Source organism: Podarcis vaucheri, assembly GCF_965113315.1.
Source record: "Podarcis vaucheri genome assembly, chromosome: 7".
Taxonomy (NCBI): domain Eukaryota; kingdom Metazoa; phylum Chordata; class Lepidosauria; order Squamata; family Lacertidae; genus Podarcis; species Podarcis vaucheri.
This window is the reverse complement of record NC_138765.1, coordinates 91,038,536-91,056,601: the sequence shown is the minus strand read 5'-3', so window position 1 is coordinate 91,056,601 and position 18,066 is coordinate 91,038,536. Positions and strand designations below refer to the sequence as shown.

The 18,066-nt window shown below is 46.7% G+C and overlaps 2 protein-coding genes and 1 long non-coding RNA gene across 3 annotated transcripts in view; 1 reads left to right on the top strand and 2 right to left on the bottom strand.

Annotated features, from left to right (window-relative positions):
* LOC309536552 overlaps positions 1-18,066 on the top strand; it is a 208,973-nt gene that overhangs the window by 12,715 nt on the left and 178,192 nt on the right. The gene's annotated exons all lie outside the window — the stretch shown is intronic.
* Positions 1-18,066, bottom strand: part of NEURL3 (neuralized E3 ubiquitin protein ligase 3) — a 215,137-nt gene that overhangs the window by 90,821 nt on the left and 106,250 nt on the right. The gene's annotated exons all lie outside the window — the stretch shown is intronic.
* Positions 1-18,066, bottom strand: part of PROM2 (prominin 2) — a 56,561-nt gene that overhangs the window by 29,040 nt on the left and 9,455 nt on the right. Inside the window, exons 3-10 of the mRNA XM_082229969.1 lie at positions 14,447-14,649; positions 12,760-12,880; positions 6,901-6,964; positions 5,729-5,818; positions 3,604-3,803; positions 2,078-2,152; positions 1,919-1,982; positions 1,333-1,492 (exon numbers count right to left, since the gene is read on the bottom strand). Of these exons, the coding sequence (XP_082086095.1) occupies positions 1,333-1,492; positions 1,919-1,982; positions 2,078-2,152; positions 3,604-3,803; positions 5,729-5,818; positions 6,901-6,964; positions 12,760-12,880; positions 14,447-14,649 (977 nt within the window). The remainder of the gene's footprint in view (positions 1-1,332; positions 1,493-1,918; positions 1,983-2,077; positions 2,153-3,603; positions 3,804-5,728; positions 5,819-6,900; positions 6,965-12,759; positions 12,881-14,446; positions 14,650-18,066) is intronic.

Sequence of the window (18,066 nt, the reverse complement as noted above, 5' to 3'; positions counted from 1 at the left end):
CAAACAAAATTCCACTGTACATCCTATTGCCCACAGACCTGGATTCTACTGGGTGGCTTGTAAGTAAGTAAGGGGCTCTCCATAAATGAACTTCTGATTTTATTGTTACAGATAGTTTCTTAGAAGCTCTGTTATGCTTTTTAATAGTTTGTGTTATTTTTAATATTATATGTTTTATTAAGGACATCTGAATGCCCATTTATTTGAGATTGTGCATTTTAATTGTTTACAGTATTGGTTTTATTTTTGTAAACTGCTTAGAAGCCATTATGGCATAGAAGCAGTTCCTAAATGAAAATCCTCCTCCTCCTCCTCCTCCTGGCCTTCCAGATGTTGTTGGCCTTCAACTCCCATCAGCTCCAAGCAGCATGGCCAACGGAGAGGGATGATGGGAGATGCAGTCCAGCAGCACCTGGCGAGCCGCAGTTTCCCCAGCCCTGCTATAGGAGATGTGGCTCAGTCACGGAACAGGATCCACTGATGAAGCATCTCTTCTGAGTCTGACCTGTTTCCCCAAGCCTTCAGTGATAAGCCTTTGATTGCTGCTTAGGTTGAGTTTTTTATTCTGTCGCTGTTGGTTTGTATTGGCCCTTGTGACTAGTTAATTGCACTGCTGTTTTAAACAGCTTCTCCTGGTCACTTGCACTTCTGCTTTGAACTGTATGTGTGTTTTAAAATCTCCTTTGTGTATTACTATATTTTATTGATTGTTTTTTATGATTTGTGGAAGCCATGTTTTGGCAGAAAGGCATCGTAGAGCTTTACATACATACATACATACATACATACATACATACATACTTACATACGTAAATGTAACTGAAGTGCTTTAAATGTTCTTAAGCACTCTATGCAGGCTAAGTATTGTCATTATGATTTTTAAAGTATTTTTGTGAGCAATTAACTGACCAACAGATTGTTAAAATTATCTTTATTATTACTTTTATCTCCCACTTTTCCTCCAAAAGAGCTCAAGATGGGTGGCATAAATAGGTTCTCCCTCTCCATTTTATCCTTACAACACCCCTGTGAGGTAGTTCAGCTGAGAGACAGTGGCCATCCCAAGGTTTGTGCCTGAGCAGAGGTTTGAACCTGAGTCTCCTTGGTCCTGGTCTAGCACTCTAACCACTACAGCATAATGGCTGGACTTGATGAGCAGACGGGAGGGATAGAATGAGAAGCAGAGAATCCTAGAGTTGGAATAGACCACAAGGGCCATCGAGTCCAACCCCCTGCCAAGCAGGAAACACCAGATTGGCATGAGGATGGGGAAAAGGGATGCATAGGAGAATGCTGTTCCTCCTGTGTGCAAAGCACAGAGCTCCATTTTACCTGTATGTCTCGTAACGTTTTGCCTCCAAAAAATAGGGCCGGCTCTTGTTCTCAGCCTTCACCAGAGCATCATTCATGGGACGGGTGTGATCTGAGATCGGAAAGTCGTCTGTGATGGACTGCAACTTTTGGGCAGCCTTCTCTATTTCCTCCTTGAGCTCTGCAAGGCAAGTGCGGAACATCAATGTGGAGGAGCCAAGCGAGGTTTGTGGTTTCTCATCACACATTCCTGGGCTGGGCACAGGCATGAAAAGCAAGCCTGGCACCACACCCCAATGCCCCCAGTTCAAATTAAGCCCTGGCTAGATGAATCTACACCATACAGTGGAATTACAGCCTCCAACCTAGCATGGGAAACATAGGAAGCTGCCCCCTGCTGGGTCCATCCAGCTCAGCATTGCCCACTCTGGCTGGCAGCACTCCAGTGCTTCAAGCGGCTCTCCAGCGCTTCAAGGAAGGAGTCTTCCCCAGCCCTAGCTGGAGGTGCCAGGGACTGAATATGGAACCTTCTGCATGCAAAGCAGATGCCCTACCACTGAGCTACAGCCCTTCGCCTTCAGCATGAGCATGGAAGGGCTTAACTCACCTTGAACAACGTCCGCCATCTTCACCTGAGCTAGTCCCGGGATAGAGTTGAAGCTGCTATTGGCCTAGAAGCACAGAAACCGAAATGTCGTAACACATTGGGCCAAGTGTGAATTTTGCTCCAAGATTCTTCTTGCTCCAAGATTCTTTAACTACTTACCCGGTGAATCATTTCAGAGAAATTAGCCTTGGGAAGCCCATGCAAGGTCTTCAAAACTTTTTCTACTGAAGGTACCTGAGGGAACAAGCCACAGATAAAAGACAAGGGCTTGGAAGTGGAGAAGAAAGTGAAAATTCTGTGCATTTCAATTAATATAGTCATTAGTTGTATTCCCCCTGCCCATGGAAAATTCAGAGCTTTATCTACAGTTATAACCATAAGCTGGTGCCGTCCAGATGCTTTGAACTACAACTCCATCAGCTCCAGCCAGCACTTCATTGTAGACCAAAAGACCTGGAGGACACCAGGTTCCTGAAGCCTCCTCAACTGGTAAGAGGCATCCCTCTTCCCATTTCCACCTCCCCAGAATCTCCTGCACCAGGTTGGGGAAGTCTGTGACCTAGAGGAGGAGTAGAGAACTTGTGGCCCTCCAGGTGTTGCTGGATCTCAACTCCCACAAATCCGTCATCTTTGGCCATGCTACCTGGGGCTGATGGGAGTTGGCCAACAACATCTGGAGGGCCACAGCCATTGTGTAGAAAACAAGGGTGCAACTGGAGAAGATGGTGGCAGGTCTATGATCAGATATTTTGTGTGTTTTTAAAGGGATAAATGCAGCAGCAGATCCCCATTAAAATCAGACTGGGTAGCAGCCAGGGCTGGCTGTGATGAGGAAGTGTGAGGCAGCTGCCTCCAGTGGCAGATGCTGAAGTGCGGAGCTGTGAGTGCCGTGTGGCTTGCCCTGTACCCCTTACAGTAGCCTTCTGCCCTCAAATGCAGTGGAAGACGCTGTCCTTTCACCTGTATTGGAGTAAGAGTCAACTACCAGTCCAACTGGCTTCTGTCCATGCCTTGGGGCTTGAGGCTGCCATCTTGCCCTTGGCCTTAGGCAGCAAAATGTCTTGAGCCGGCCCTGGTAGCAGCATTGACAGGAAGTCACTACCCTTTTGCACACACATATGGAGCTGCTATTTCCATCATGGGGGGGGGGAATTACCATACAGGTCACTACATTGCCTCAATCCACATTGGAGGGCTGCATGCATTCCCCCTTTTTCAAAAAAGACTTGGGAGATCCAATTACAGATCTCCCCTGTGCCAAAACGTTGACCCTGAAACCCACAGTTCTGTGCACCATCAGCTACTGAAATGAGTGTGAAGTGTGGGGCTGATGGCCAAGCTGGGCGTGGAAGCTTGTGCTTCATTAGCCTTGACAACTGCCATCCTAGAAGAAGAAAGCACACTTCTGGACAGGAAACATGAACTCTCAACACAGCTGAAGGAAATGTGACATGAATTCAAGTCTACAAATGACCTAAAGAAATACGGCAGAGGCAACAGAACATCTGTTACTGGACCAAATCCTGCTGAAGTGGACAAGCTTTCGTGCACCAAAAGAAGTGACACAACTGTGTTTATTTTGCTCATCAGAAATGCACAGGAGAACAGGTTGCCCTTTTAAAGGCACCTTTGTACTGGAGCAAGAGTCTCCATCCTGGAGGGGCCCAGCCTCTCGGTGAACTTACTTTGCGGTAGTTAGCGCCCAGCTCCAAACTCTGAGCTTGGCTCAGGGCACCAGCGCAATAGATGCAGCCTGGATCCTCCAGGAGGGAAGTGAGGCTTTGCTTCCTGTCTTTCAGGGCTGCTTCCAGCTCATCTTGTTGCTGGATCAGGGCCTGCACAGTCTTGTTGAGAGTCTGCAAATGGTGCAGGGAGTTCTGTAGGTCTTAAAGAGAAAGGTCACATTAGGGCTGCCGCCTTTGTTCTGGCAAAATACAGGACAGGATGGCGGCAGGCAGGCAGCGGGAGGTTGGGGGCAGATTCTTTTCCCACCTGGTGCTGAAACACGTGACCTTTCACACACCCTTTCACATACATGCAGTAATGTATGGTACTGGACAGCAATACATGCAGGCCAGAGCAAAAAATAAATGAGCATATTCTGATGGGGGGATGAGCTTTGTTCCACACATTAAATTCTGAAGGACAGAAAAAAATATTAGGGAACAGGGGGGATGGCAAGCCATATGGGGAGCTACTCTTCCCCCCCCCCCCATGTCATGCGGATAACAATGTTCGGAACGGGGTTTCTGGGCTACACCTGCACAAAACCGCTTATTTCTAGAGACCCAGAGCCTGCTTCTCTCTGAGCGAAGGGGCCCAGGGCTCCCAGGGTGCAGCTCTGCAGATGGCTGCCTTCACCCAGCCCAAGCTGCAGGGAACTGGAAGCAGCAGCATGAAAGCCTTGCCCTGGTTTGCTCCTCCTTGGGGGCGAGATGAGGAGAGGGAGTGAGGAGGGAAAAGGAAAAGAAAGAAGTGAGAAAAGGGAGAGAGCGTGAGTGCAGCAGCAGAGTGGAAACGGGGAATACAAGACAAACTGTGTCCTGTATTGAATCAATACAGGAATTTTACATTGAAATAAGAGACAATCCTGTGTTATACAGGATGGATGGCAACCCTAGCGCACAACAGGTTGTGAATTCCGCTCTTGGTTTATCTTATTTTCAAAAATAAATAGCATATAAATATGCTATTTTTCCAGGGTAAGTCCATCCAGAGTGGCTTATGGCAATAAGAACTACAAGTGTGTTTGTGTCAATATTGCTCAAAACAGGAATAAAGCAGATTCATGAAAACAGAAGCAGGCTCAGAACTATATAACAGACTAATACTGTAATCTCCATCCAGTGAATGGGACAAAACATTATTTAGGGACAGCCAATGAAAACAAAGAGTCTGTCAGGCCCTCTGAATGGCACTCCCCACAGCTCTGTGGGGAGGCAGTTCCAGAGGTGCCCTCCTAGACCCAGGAGGTGGACACACCAGGAGGGCGTCCAGTTCAGATGCTCCATCTTCACCCTCAGAGGCAGTCTGCCTCTGAATACCAGGAGGGGAGGGCCCTGAGGCTGCACTCAGGTCTCGCTTGCTTGCATCTCTGGGCATCTGTGTGGCCACTGTGAGAACAGGATGCTGCGCTAGATGGGTCACTGGCCAGACCCAGCAGGATCTGCTTATGTTTCTACAACATCTTGGTATGTGTGCAGGATGGTGCGGGTGCAGGTAGTCATCCCAAACCCTTTAGGGCTTTAAAGGTTTACACCACCGCTCTAAACTGGGACTAGAAACACACTGGAAGCCGGTGCAGCTTCTATAATACAGCCATTCTTGAAGCTGAGCACTGTATACCCACCAGGACTCTGCTGGCCACGACTTGAAACTAGCTGAAGTTTCCTGACCATCTTTAAAGGCAACCCCTTTACAACAGATCACTATATTTGTCCAAACAGAATTATGTTATTTCATTTAGTTGCACTTTGGGACAGGCACCTGTAACACAAGCCTTTTAGGGGTGACTCTGTGCTTTCATCATGCATGAACTGCAGGTATCATTTGGTAAACTGAAGGTGTAAACCATGTAGGATGTGTCATCATCAACCAGCCTTCCGCAACCTGGTGCCCTCCAAATGGCTTGGATTACAACTCCCATCAGCCCCAGCCAACAAGGCCATATGATGCTACAGCTGAAGGGAGCATAGCTAATGGGAATTGTAGTCCATGCCACATCAAGGGCACCCGGTTGCAGAAAGCTGCCACAGTGTCATGGCCTACGAGAGTTAAAACATAATAGCTTGAGACAAGTCTTGATCTTACCTTGCACTCTGGCCTTCAAAGCATCCATGGCAGAATAGACATTCCCCTTAAGCAGGAGGTGGATGGTGGTGCCAATCGTCCAGCTGACATCTGAAAAACACAAAAGCACCACCTGTCAAGTGTGGGGCAATTCCCACCTCTTCAGCCTAGCCTGGAAGATGTCTTCTTATGCTGTACAGCTGTTATGCTCTTGTTGGCTTTACTTATTCTAATTCACACTGTGATTGCTTTATTCTGCTTTGATAGTTCTCTTGTTTTAATATTTGTCGTTTTAAATTTCATTGTTAGCTAATCCCAGAATATCAGTTACTGGGTAATACACAAATACAGATAATAAATTTATGTAATGCAGTTTTATATACTGCTCTGAAATCCATTCTTTAATGAAGACTGGTTTATACATTTTAAACTCTCCGGACATTGACACATTTCCCCCACCCCCAAGCTGCTCTCTGCATTCAGAAGAAAGTTTTCAATAGCACCCATGGAAGCCTTTTCTCCATCTTCTCTTACTGCTTGTGCCAAACCAACAGAACATCAAACCCCACTCACATTAAATGTTTGGTCTGAGAGGACACTCAAGCAGGAGCCGGACCCATTCCTGAGTGCCTGATGAGGGCACTTCTGCAGACATTTGCATATACAGTGGTACCCCGGGTTAAGTACTTAATCCGTTCCGGAGGTCTGTACTTAACCTGAAACTGTTCTTAACCTAAAGCACCACTTTAGCTAATGGGGCCTCCTGCTGCCACTGCGACGTCGGAGCCCAATTTCTGTTCTTATCCTGAAGCAAAGTTCTTAACCTGGAGCACTATTTCTGGGTTAGCAGAGTGTGTAACCTGAAGCGTCTGTAACCTGAAGCGTATGTAACCCGAGGTACCACTGTAATAGCCTGTTGCATTCACACATGTCTTGAAATATATATATATATATATATATATATATATATATATATATATATATGCTTTCGTAGATTTTCACGGGTACAGGAATGCAGGTTTTGGTGTCTTCGGGTGTCACGGGAAGACACCCGAAGACACCAAAACCTGCATATATATATATATATATATATATATATATATATATATATGAGACATACACGTGAAAAAGCAATGTGTGACATGGCCCTGAGGCAAACATAAACATAAACATACACAGCAATGGCAACTTACTGTTCAGGTCACTGAGGATTTGCTGTTTCGGGACTGTAAACTGCTCTACGGTCAGCTGAACTCCCTATAGCAGGGGGTGGGAGGAGGAGAGAGAGAGACTTTTAAAGGGTTGAAATAAGAGCTCAACTCACAACTTGGCATCTTTCAGGAAAGATTTGCATCAGACCTCATTTCTGACCCATGCAAACCTTGACCCCTTGCTACAGAAAACCCCCAGGGTTAGGCTGTTTGTTTTGTCTTCTTGCAAAGCTGAAACGAGACACGGAGGGGTAAGCTCTTAGCCCCATAAGGCCCAGCGGGACCAGTGAAGCTTTACAGTACTTGCACTTGGGACCTATGGCTTATTCAGTGACCCAGGAAGGGGCACTACTGGCAGCGTGACATTCCATGTGAACCAGTGAACCAGTCTGTGCACGTGGAAAGTGCATTTGAACGTGAATGGGCCTGTGTGGGATATCTACATCGGTAAGGGCTTTCCAGGTGGTCCACATTCCATATAAATCAAGTTTTAAGAACTTAAGAAGGGTCTGCTGGATCAGTCTAGTGGCCCACCTAGTTCAATATCCCATTCTCAGTGGCCAACCAGATGCCACAAGCAGGATATGAGTGCAACAGCACTTTTCCCTCCTGCAGTTTTCAGCAACTGGCATTCAGAAGCCTTATAGCCTCCAACTGTGGAGGTAAAATATATCCCTCAGGATATACCCACCAGTAGCCGCTGATAGCCTTCATGAATTTGTCCAATCCTCTTTTAAAGCCATCGCTGCTTCTTTGCTTCCTTGGGAGAGCAGGAGCAAGCATGCTCCATGACACACGTTTCAAAGCCAGGCTGCATGTGCCCCAGTAGAAAACACAGATGGGGTACAAATGCTTCTGCGACTTCAAAACTCAACCCAGAGGGCGAAGGGACAACTAGAAAGGAGGCAGAGAGCTGGCTGTATTCACAGGAAACTTCCCAATGTCTTTGTGGAAGTCAGAACCTTGGCAGAATGAGAATGTCAAGATATACAACAGGCATGCTGACTTTTCGACTTGGTAATGAAATTGGCCACAGTCCATTTTCAATCTGTCAAGTGGGATAGAGTTTCATTTTGTTTTGTTATTTGTAGGCAGTGGTGTGTGTTTGTGGTGCCAGTAGCTGAAATTCATGCAGAATTTGTTCTTTGAGAAAAACAATGTGTGCTCACACAAACCTAGTTGCGTTGCACTGTCTGGGAGTATCTTAAGTTCACCAGGATAGTTATACAAGAATGTGGCTTTGATCATTTTCTTTGCATTCATCAAGTCACTTGATGGGGAAAGGCTGAGACCCTTCTTCATGTGCCTCCTCCATGAGAGGCCCAGAGGGTAGAAATACAAGAGCAGGCCTTTTCTGTGGTGGCTCCTCGCTTGGAGAATGCTCTGCCCAGGGAGGTTCCCTGCTGCCCTCGTTACATATCTTTAGGAGCCAAGCAAAAACATTCCTCTTCTCTATGGCATTTCAAACTGTGGGGAGGGGGTGTTTTTGTTTGATACTATGCTATATATTTTTGTGGTTTTATATTGTAAACTGCCCTGTGATCGTCAGATGAAGGGTGCTATACAAATTAAACAAAGAAACAAATAAAATAGAGCATGATTTGCATGAAGAAGGTCCCAGGTGAAACTATGCTGAATCTTTATTGACCATTTGTTCTGAAATGTTTGCAGAAAGGTCATATGACAAAGAGCATTCATGTTGATTTGCTTGTGGTCGGGATGAGTGAATATGTCAGTTTCTCATCTTTCCAATGTTAAGTTCAGTTCTCCACATTTGCACATCAGTATGTGATCTTTTTCTTAGTTGTCATGAAAATTCATGCAGTTTTGCTTAATATACACTTTTTTGCAATGCGATTTTGCCTAATATGTGTATGCTTGCAATGCAAATTTCCCTAATATAATGTATTTTTGTATGTTGTCACGGCTGCCTCAGGTCCCAGCTCACAAAGGACCAATGCCAGTTTCTCTTTATATACAAAGGTCTTTATTGAAGTCCATTAGTTGTTCCACAGTAGCGGCGCGCAGCCGTACGTCTGTTAGCTTAGACCGTAGAAGTCCCTTCTGAGTCGGTCCCCCCCCACACACCAGCTTAAGATGCTGGCTTTGCTCCACCTCCTCCTGTCTTTCCTTTTCCGCAGGGTCTTTCTGCCCGCTGGAGTTCCGCCCCTCCTAGATTTTTCTGACGCTGAATCTCCCGACGGCTCTCCCTCCCTCCTGCGGGCTTTGGGACCTGGCTCCTCCCCCGGGCTCTCCGTTTCCCCGCGTGCTTGCACATTTGAACTTGGCGCGCGCGCCCAGTTTCCAACCCTTCTCCTGAAGGTAACGTCACTCCTCTCACTGCTCCCCTCCCCTTCCGGGAGAGTGGCTTGTTCTGACCCCTCCTCCTTTCCAGCCAACGGAGCTGCTTCTCCTGACACACTGGAACTTCCGCCCCCCTTTGCTACGCTCTGGAGGGGAAGCCGGCTTTGATCTCCAGCTGCTGCTTCGGGATTCCCTGTTGGCTCTTTCCCCCTGATGAGTCCCCCCTGGGGCTCCTCTCCCCCTGGCTACAGGCTCCCCCTCCTGGGAATCCCCTGATTCGCTGGAAAAGCTCATGGAGTCCCTTGGCCCACAGTCCTCCTCCTCCTCGCTGTCCTCGGAGTCTGTCCAATGGTCCTCCCTCTCCTGCCTCCCATGTGCCTCTGCGCCTGAACCCCTGACAGTTGTTTTCACAGATACATGCATTTTTATGCAACCCCCCCCCCCCCAATATGCCCTTTTGAACATATTACTTGGCTGGAGAACTGCACTGCGAAATTCAGAGAAGTTATTGTTTCAGAAAGTATGAATTAGATGTTTGCCTTTAAGTACAAACTGAATTAAATTTCTCCTCCATCTTTAGCTTGCCTTATGGTTAATCATTTGTCCATCCCACACTCTTCTGTACATTTAGCCACCACTTAAAGTTCTGTTGAATTGCACTTGCAAAATAGTCTGGAGGCAAACTTGTTGTTTTGCATGTGGAAGTGGTGGGGACTGTTGGGGCTCCTGACTGTGGATTTGCCACATCGTATTTTGTTTAGCCTTACGTAGGCTGACTGATGGGACCCCCTCCTTAATGACAAAGAATCCTGCAGCGCCTTAAAGACTAACAGATCAATCATGGCAGCAGCTTTCACAGAGAAAGATGTCTTTGTCATATTCATGCATCTGAGAACTAACTGGTCATTACGTGGGAAATCTGTGATTACTGCTTCCAGTGTAATTTCTCCTAAAAGCAACAGAGGGTGGGACTGACTGAAGGAGGAAGGCATAGAAACCAGCACGTATGCAAAAAGGACAAGCATATTTTCATACATAAGTGCCCACCAAAAGGAATTATTATAGTTCACCGCTTTAGGGGCACAGCTTCCTTCTTCAGGATAGGCAGGGATATTTGTTCAAGCTGTTTCAGTTATTCTACAGAGTCTTAAAGTTTAAGATTGCTCCAAAGGAAAGATCCTGTCCTGTTAAGTTGTAACAAAACCCTCTTAGTTTTCGCACACTTTGGAGTTCAAGTTTCTCCTCTCTGCACTTCTTTCTGTTGTGGACTGGGTCATTGCCCAATAGGATGCCCTCCAAATGTTTTGGTCCCCAATTCCCATCAGCCCCAGTCAGCTCAAGGTAGGCTAGCTGGGACTCATGGGAGTTGGAGTCCAAAACATTTGGAGGGCATCATATTGGGCAAGGCTGAACTAGAAGCATTTTGTTGTTTACGCCATCCTAAAAAATACACATTTTCTCTGTCCTGCTATGTGGTAGGTGCCAGATTTAAATGACACCATGGAAAGCTTGCAGGTTTGTGGCATCTAAGTGGAAAATGTTTGGTGCAGGCTTATCCGATTTCTAGTTCAGCTCCTCCCAGTCAGGGAAGTAACATCTTTTTAAAACTCCCAATAACAGGGTGAAACAATAAAATACCCATTAAGATTTAATGCTGTGTATGAAGAGCAAATTAAAATGACTCCCAGCCAACTAAATCATCCCCCACCACTCCACTCCCAAATGGCTCATCACCCACTTCTGGTTAATGAAGCTGTTTCTCTGCAGCTTGCCCCACTGCTCAGCAGCCCCTCGTCACCCTTTGGACCACCCCATGGCGCCACAGATATCTCTCGCAGGCTGCAGAGCAGTTTTCTCAGCCTTTTCTCTGCTCTGGGGTTGCAAAGGGGACGTGCCACTGCCAGCTGCTGAAGAAGGCTGGGGCACATTTAGAGTGCCCTGGATTTGTGTCTCCAAGGACGCCTGCTTGCCAGCTCGCATTAGCACACAAGCAGTTAAGGAGCCTCACTGCTGCTGCGGCAGCTGCCAGGCACATTGGTGGCCAGCAAGCCAACCTGTCTTATGCAGAGGCTGCCTTGTCCTTCCACTTTCTCAGAGCAGAAGCAGCCAGTGGGGGGACGGGACGGGGGGAGGACGTCTCTGCATCTGAACCAGTGGCTGACACACTCAGGTGCCATGAAACATCCATCTTCACCATGGCAGATTGGAATTCTAATCTTAAGGCAGCTCCAAAACATACATTAAAAACACACTAAATGCAAATTTCAAGCACATAGCTTCCCCCAAAGAATTGTGGGAATTTATCCTTCACAGGTCTACATTTCTCAGTACCTATAAGGTAAAGGTACCCCTGCCCGTACGGGCCAGTCGTGACCGACTCTGGGGTTGCGCGCCCATCTCGCTTAAGAGGCTGGGGGCCAGCGCTGTCCGGAGACACTTCTGGGTCACGTGGCCAGCGTGACGAAGCTGCTCTGGCAAGCCAGCACCAGCGCAGCACACGGAAATGCTGTTTACCTTCCCGCTATAAAGCAGTCCCTATTTATCTACTTGCACTTAAGAGTGCTTTCGAACTGCTAGGTGGGCAGGAGCTGGGACCGCACGACGGGAGCTCACCCCGCCGCGGGGATTCGAACCGCCGACCATACGATCAGCAAGTCCTAGGCGCTGAGGTTTTACCCACAGTGCCACCCGCGTCCCCTCAGTACCTATAACAAGCTACAATTCCCAGGATTCTGTTTTGGGGTGATTCGTGTGATTTAAATGTATGGTGTGGGTCTGCCCACAGTGATCACCTGCTGTTCTCACAGAGAGCAGTTTTGCTCAGTTTCTCATATTTTGCTATCTTAATTTCAGTCTGCCACATTTCCACATCAATCTGCATTTTTTAAAAAGAGTTTATTCACACATTTCCCTAATATACACATTTTTAATACACATTTTTGGTAAGAGAACTGCATTGCAAAATTCAGAAGTGTGTAAATTTTGAAGTGTGTGTTTCAATTTGTGTGTTGTTTGGGGTAGTTTGAATTAAGATGGTTTCACATTAAAATGTGAACTGAATCAAACTCCACCCCCCCATCCCTAAGAACAGCTCAGTGCACTGAACCACCAGCCTCCCAACATTTCTGATCCTGATCTGCCTTCCTCAGAATTTCACCTTCATCCTGACTCATCTCTGCCCTGTCCCACACCCACTGGGCTGGAAAACCACTTCCCTGGGCCTCAGCACCCAATACTTTGAGCAGAGACCTTCTTGAAAACAAGTAACATGAGTCTTGTAAAGCAACCTAGAGGCACTTATGCCCGAGAGCACCACATAGGTCCATGATTCTATACCTGGACATCTTAGTAGTAAAGAGACAAAATTTCCTGGCAATAATGACTCACACCCCTCTAGCCCAACCCCTCTAGCCCAACCTCTAGCCCAACAGGGGGTTGGACTCGATGGCCCTTGTGGTCTCTTCCAACTCTATGATTCTATGATTCATAGCAAAGGCGGATGGGCAGAGAAAGAAACAAGAAGTGTTGCCAACTTACTCGGGGGACCCAGTTCATGTGGTGCCTCAAAACCTGCAGGGTGTTTAGTGCATCCCGGGTACCAGGCTCCAACTCTTCTTTCACCTTCTGATTGGCAGCAAAAGCACAGATAACACCACCTCTGCAAGAAAAGTGGTACAAGCATAGTATAAATAGTGATCTCCTCTGTCTGACTATGCACGTCTCTTGTTTTGGTTACTGAATACTGGATGACTGGCAAGCAATTGAATATGTGGGAACTGTATCCATGTATGCATACATAGTAGAGTGGAAATACTATCAGGCAGAGTGATTGCTCATTCACACATTGATTTGCAGCCATCAGGTGATGGACCAGGTAGTTTTCATGTCATGTCAGCATTCTGTACTTCCAGGGTTACTGACTTACTTCCCTCCCTTTCCTCCAAGGAACTCATGGTGGCAAACATGGTTACCTCCTGTTTTAGCTTCGTAACAGCCCTGTGGGGTAGGTTATACTGACTCGCTCAAGGTCCCTTGATGAGCTTCATGGCCAAGTGGGGATTTGAACTCTGATCTCCCCAGTCCAACATTCTAACCACTGCACCACAGAGCTCAGTTGGTCCAAGCCTGCCCTTCACCTTCTCAGACTTTGGACCATCTCCAACCCCAGCCTGCAATATGGGACAATTCTCTGCTTGACAGATCTGACATTTCTTTCTCATTTGCGCTTTAGTTTTCTCATTAGTCTTTTCTTTCTCCATTCCACACATCTTTTCTCCTTTAAAAATAAAGCCTACACAACCAAAAAGAGAGGGTGGTGCTGGCTCTAAAATCCACATGAAGTTGCAGCATCGTCCACTTGAGAGTCCTGACTCACTAGCTGAAGGCCAAAATGCTAAATTAACATGAAGCACAAGGAACACTAATCTGCCTACAAACATCTTGAACCACTGACCGTGCCGGCATAACTTGTCCACAACAAATCAGGATGCACAGAAACCTGGGGAAAGTGGTTTGTGAAAGGAAGGAAGGGAAGAAGGAATGGGGCTTATAGGAATGGTGCTCTGTGGGTTATAGGGAGCCCCATCTGCGAAGCTTCAAGGCGAGTTAAATAGCCAAATGAGTTTGGTTAACCAGGAAGCCCAGTGAGTGAGTGACCTTGGGCCAGTCACTGTCTCTCAAGCTAGTCTACTGCACAGGGTTGTTGGGAGGATAAAATGGGGAGCAGGGAAGAACTGTGTACACCACCAGGAGCTCCTCAAAGGAAAGGTGGGACAGAACTGGAAGGAGGAGGAGACAAAAAGGTGGTGGACCAGATGGGCCACTGGTCTGATTCAGGCCAGTTCTTGTCCTTCTTATGCTCCTGTGCTCTTAGACACTGGGGGGCAAGAGTTGCGCAGTTTGAGACTTCAATTTTCCCTAGCCGTGACCATTGGCCCTGCTGGCTGGTGCTGATGGAAGCCCAACACAATCAGGAAGGCCTAATTCCTTATTTAAAGCTTTGTAGGTAAAACAACAACAACAACCCAGAACTTCTAGATATGCCTGGTAGGAAATGGGAAAGCCAATGCAGGTGTTCAATGACAAGCCTTACATCCTCCCCAGAAAGTTTCATCTCCTTCCCCCTCCATGTAACTGTCAGTCCTACAAGCAGCCCACCTCACCCCCACCCCCACCGCCGCTGCTATTGCACGGATGTCGTGGACTAGCTCAGGTCCTCACTTACAGGATGACAAGCGTGGTCAGGAGCAGGCAAAACATGAGGAGGTTGCGCTGGCAGAGGAGGGAGCGGCGGTATGCCTTGATCCGCCCGCCACAGCGCCTGTGCTTCCGGCAGCAGCAGAGGCACAACCCGGTCATGGGCACCGCCACAAAATAGATGACAGCAATTGTGGCACAGATGATGTATCCTGTTTGATACTGGAGAATCTGGAGAAGAAAGCAAGAGTCCTTCAGAGAATGATCGCTGGTCTCTCTTACCACCACCACTCTGCTTGGCTTCTGTGATCCCTGAGGCCATATTCACACCACACATTTAAAGCACTATCATATCACTTTAAACAGTCGTGGCTTTTCCCAAAGAGTTCTGGGAGCTGTAGTCAGTTAAGGGTGCTGCAAGTGGTTAGGAGACCCCCAAGTCCCATCTCACAGCTACAATTCCCACAGTGATTTAACAATCAATCTCTCTTCCTATGGAACTCTGGGAATTCTAGGTGTGTGAAAGTAATGGGGGTCTCCTAAAAAGTCTCAGCACCCATAAGGAACTACAGCTCCCAGAGTTCACTGGGGGTAGTTTAAAGTGGTATTACAGTGCTTTAGATGTATGGTGTGAATGTAGCCTTAGTTATGATTCTCATTGTAATTGAAAAATGTCCATTGTTAAGAAGGATTAGGTGGAGGGGACATGTGGACTCCTTGTATGCTGGAATGTCTTGTTATCAATGGGGAACCAAGGAGACGAGATTTCCAGAGTAGTCAGCCATGATAGCTTTTTTGCAGCAAAACCAAGGAAGAGCCTTGGTATTTGTTGGTTTCTGCTCTCTTCACTGTGCAGCGAAGTGCTTGTCACAAGACAATGTTTACATTCCACAGTCAGAGTACTGTTGGGTTTTCCCACGGGAATGGGAGGCTGGATGTGACGTTCACTGGTTTCCTGTTTTTCACTGATCTCTCGGTGTTTCTTCATTCCGAGGAGAAGGTCGGTTGCTTCTCTGCTCCAGCAGAGGCAAGATGCATGTTTGTAATTTCTCAACAATGAACTGAAAATAAAGCAACTTTAAGCATGTGGCACGTACTGTTCGTCATTCCGTTGTGCAAAGGACTCTGCAATCACAACATTTTGGTTATCGGGCCCAGAAAGACGTAAATCAAACTGAGGAATGCCGGCAGAGGTACAGAGAAACGGACGGCGTTATCTGCTCTGCGCGTCAAGTTTGATTGATGAAGGTATGTGCTCATGCTGCCCGGAGCAGCCTGGCAGCCTGCCAGCTTCTAGTTTATGGTTTTATGGCTGGACTTTGAACTTTTAAAGCCGTTTTTCCGCGATACAGGCAATGGCTGAGAAAGCGAAAGTACTTTTTAAAAGTGCTTTTGGAAGAAGCTGCAGTACTGTGACGCAGCTTGATTAAAGCAGCAATGATGGATAATGCAAAGCTGGTTGATGCTTTTGGGATTCCTAAGCTCAATAAGAAAAATTACACGGAGTGGGTACTTTATGCAGAGGCAGTTCTGCGGAAAGAAGGTCTGTTTAATGTTATTACAGACAACCCCCCAGCTCCAATTACAGCTGAATGGAATGCTAAGGATTCAAAAGCAAGGGGAACACTTACATTGATAGTATCCCCAGAAGAGCTCTGTCTGTTGCGTGGAAAGACCACAGCCAAAGAAATTTGGAACACTTTAAGAGAAGCGCACTTGAGGACAGAAGCAGGTTCCTCAATGTACTACTATGCCAAGCTGCATGATATGGCTCTTGCTGAAGGTGGAGATGTGCGTAAACACCTGATGGAGATGCAGAATCTGAGACATGAGCTGCAACAGAGAGGACTCAACTTTCCAGAGGCTGTGTATTCCTTTATGATACTACATTCTTTGGGTCCAAGTTGGGAGTCCGTTGCCACTCAGATTGCTGTTCAACCAACTGCTCAGCTCACAGTAGCCTATGTTACTGCCGTGATCCAGAATGAAGCAGATCGCTGGGGTGCTAGCTGCATGGGTAAGGGGGAGTCTTCACAGACGTCATCCCAGAGTGCAGTGGAACCACCAGAGGGCGCCAAAGCTTTGAAGGCAGTGAAATGCTACTCGTGTGGACGTCTAGGCCATATGAAGAGGGAATGCAAATATCCCAAGGCCAAGACAGAGCAGCGCAGCGGAAGTTCATCGCGTGGAAAAGGCCAAAGCAAAGGCAAAGGTCCGGTGTCCAGGACAACGCAGCACAAGGCAATGGTCTCACGCTTCACTCCAAAGGTTGCAAAGGTCCAGAAGACGTCTAGATCTTTCTTCGTTGTTGATTCAGCAGCTACCCACCACATGTGCAACGATAAGAGACTGTTCGTGTCTTTTACACCGCAAGAAGGTGCGATTCACCAGGCGGATGACCACACGATCCCCAGTCAAGGCTACGGAACTGTTGTTCTTCACAGTTTGGACTTATCGATACAGGATGTACTTTACGTTCCAGATGCCACACACAATCTTCTAAGTGTGATGCAGCTGAATGAACGGAACATTGACGTTTTCTTCAAGAACAAGAAATGCACCATCACAAAGAAAGACGATTATGTTTTGCATGCTGAATGTGTTGATCGTTTGTTTGTTTTGTATTATGATGATGTTGTGCAAAATGAGACTTGTTGCATTGCAGGTTCTAACAAAAGTTTGCATGCAGGATGTATTCATGATTTTCACAGGAAATTTGGTCATTTGCATTTTGAGGCAGTATCTAAAATGCCTGCCTTGGTTGAAGGTATGACTATTAAACCCTGCAGGTACCGCATGAAGTGCAAGGCATGCGCAGCAAACAAGGTGAAAATGGCTGCGAAAGGTAAGGTGTCTAGTAGGCAAGCTACAGAACCATACCAGGTTGTTCATGCTGATTTAGTTGGTCCACTATCGCCCTCTTTGGGTGACAATAGGTTCTTCATGGTTCTCATTGATGCATTTTCCAGGTATATTTATGTGTACAATCTCAAGCAGAAATCAGAGGCTTTTCCAAGGTTCAAGGAATTCTGTGCTTGGTTGGAAAATGTGCATGGTAAGAAGATAAAAATTCTTTTCACAGATCGCGGGGGAGAATTCACTTCTCAGCAGTTTGAAGCTTTTCTGACTGAGAAAGGAATTCAACACGATTTGTCCAGTCCTCGCTCGCCATGGCAGAATGGACTTTGCGAAAGGGCAAATCAAACATTGCTTCAAGGGTTAAAAACCTTGCTGCATGATGCCAATCTTCCAGAGAGTTATTGGGCCGAAGCTCTCTCATGTTTTATTTACAGTTACAATCGCAGGTTATCTTCAGCGATTGGTTGTACCCCGTATGAGAAGATGTTTGGCAAGAAACCATACATCAAACACATGAAAATATTTGGTTCTGACATGTGGATTCATTCACCACAAAGCTCCAAATTAGGCAAACGTGGATTGCATGGTATTTTTCTAGGTTATCAGAAAGGTTCTTACAGAATAATGATGACTGATTCTAAGACAATTAAGCTCACAAAAAGTGTTGAGTACAATGCCAAGTGGGGGGAGAACGTGGGAATTTTCCAATGTTATCCTGATGACAGTGATGAGACTGAGGATAAGCAACAACAACCCACACCCACTGATGAAGGTTCTGATTCTGAGTCT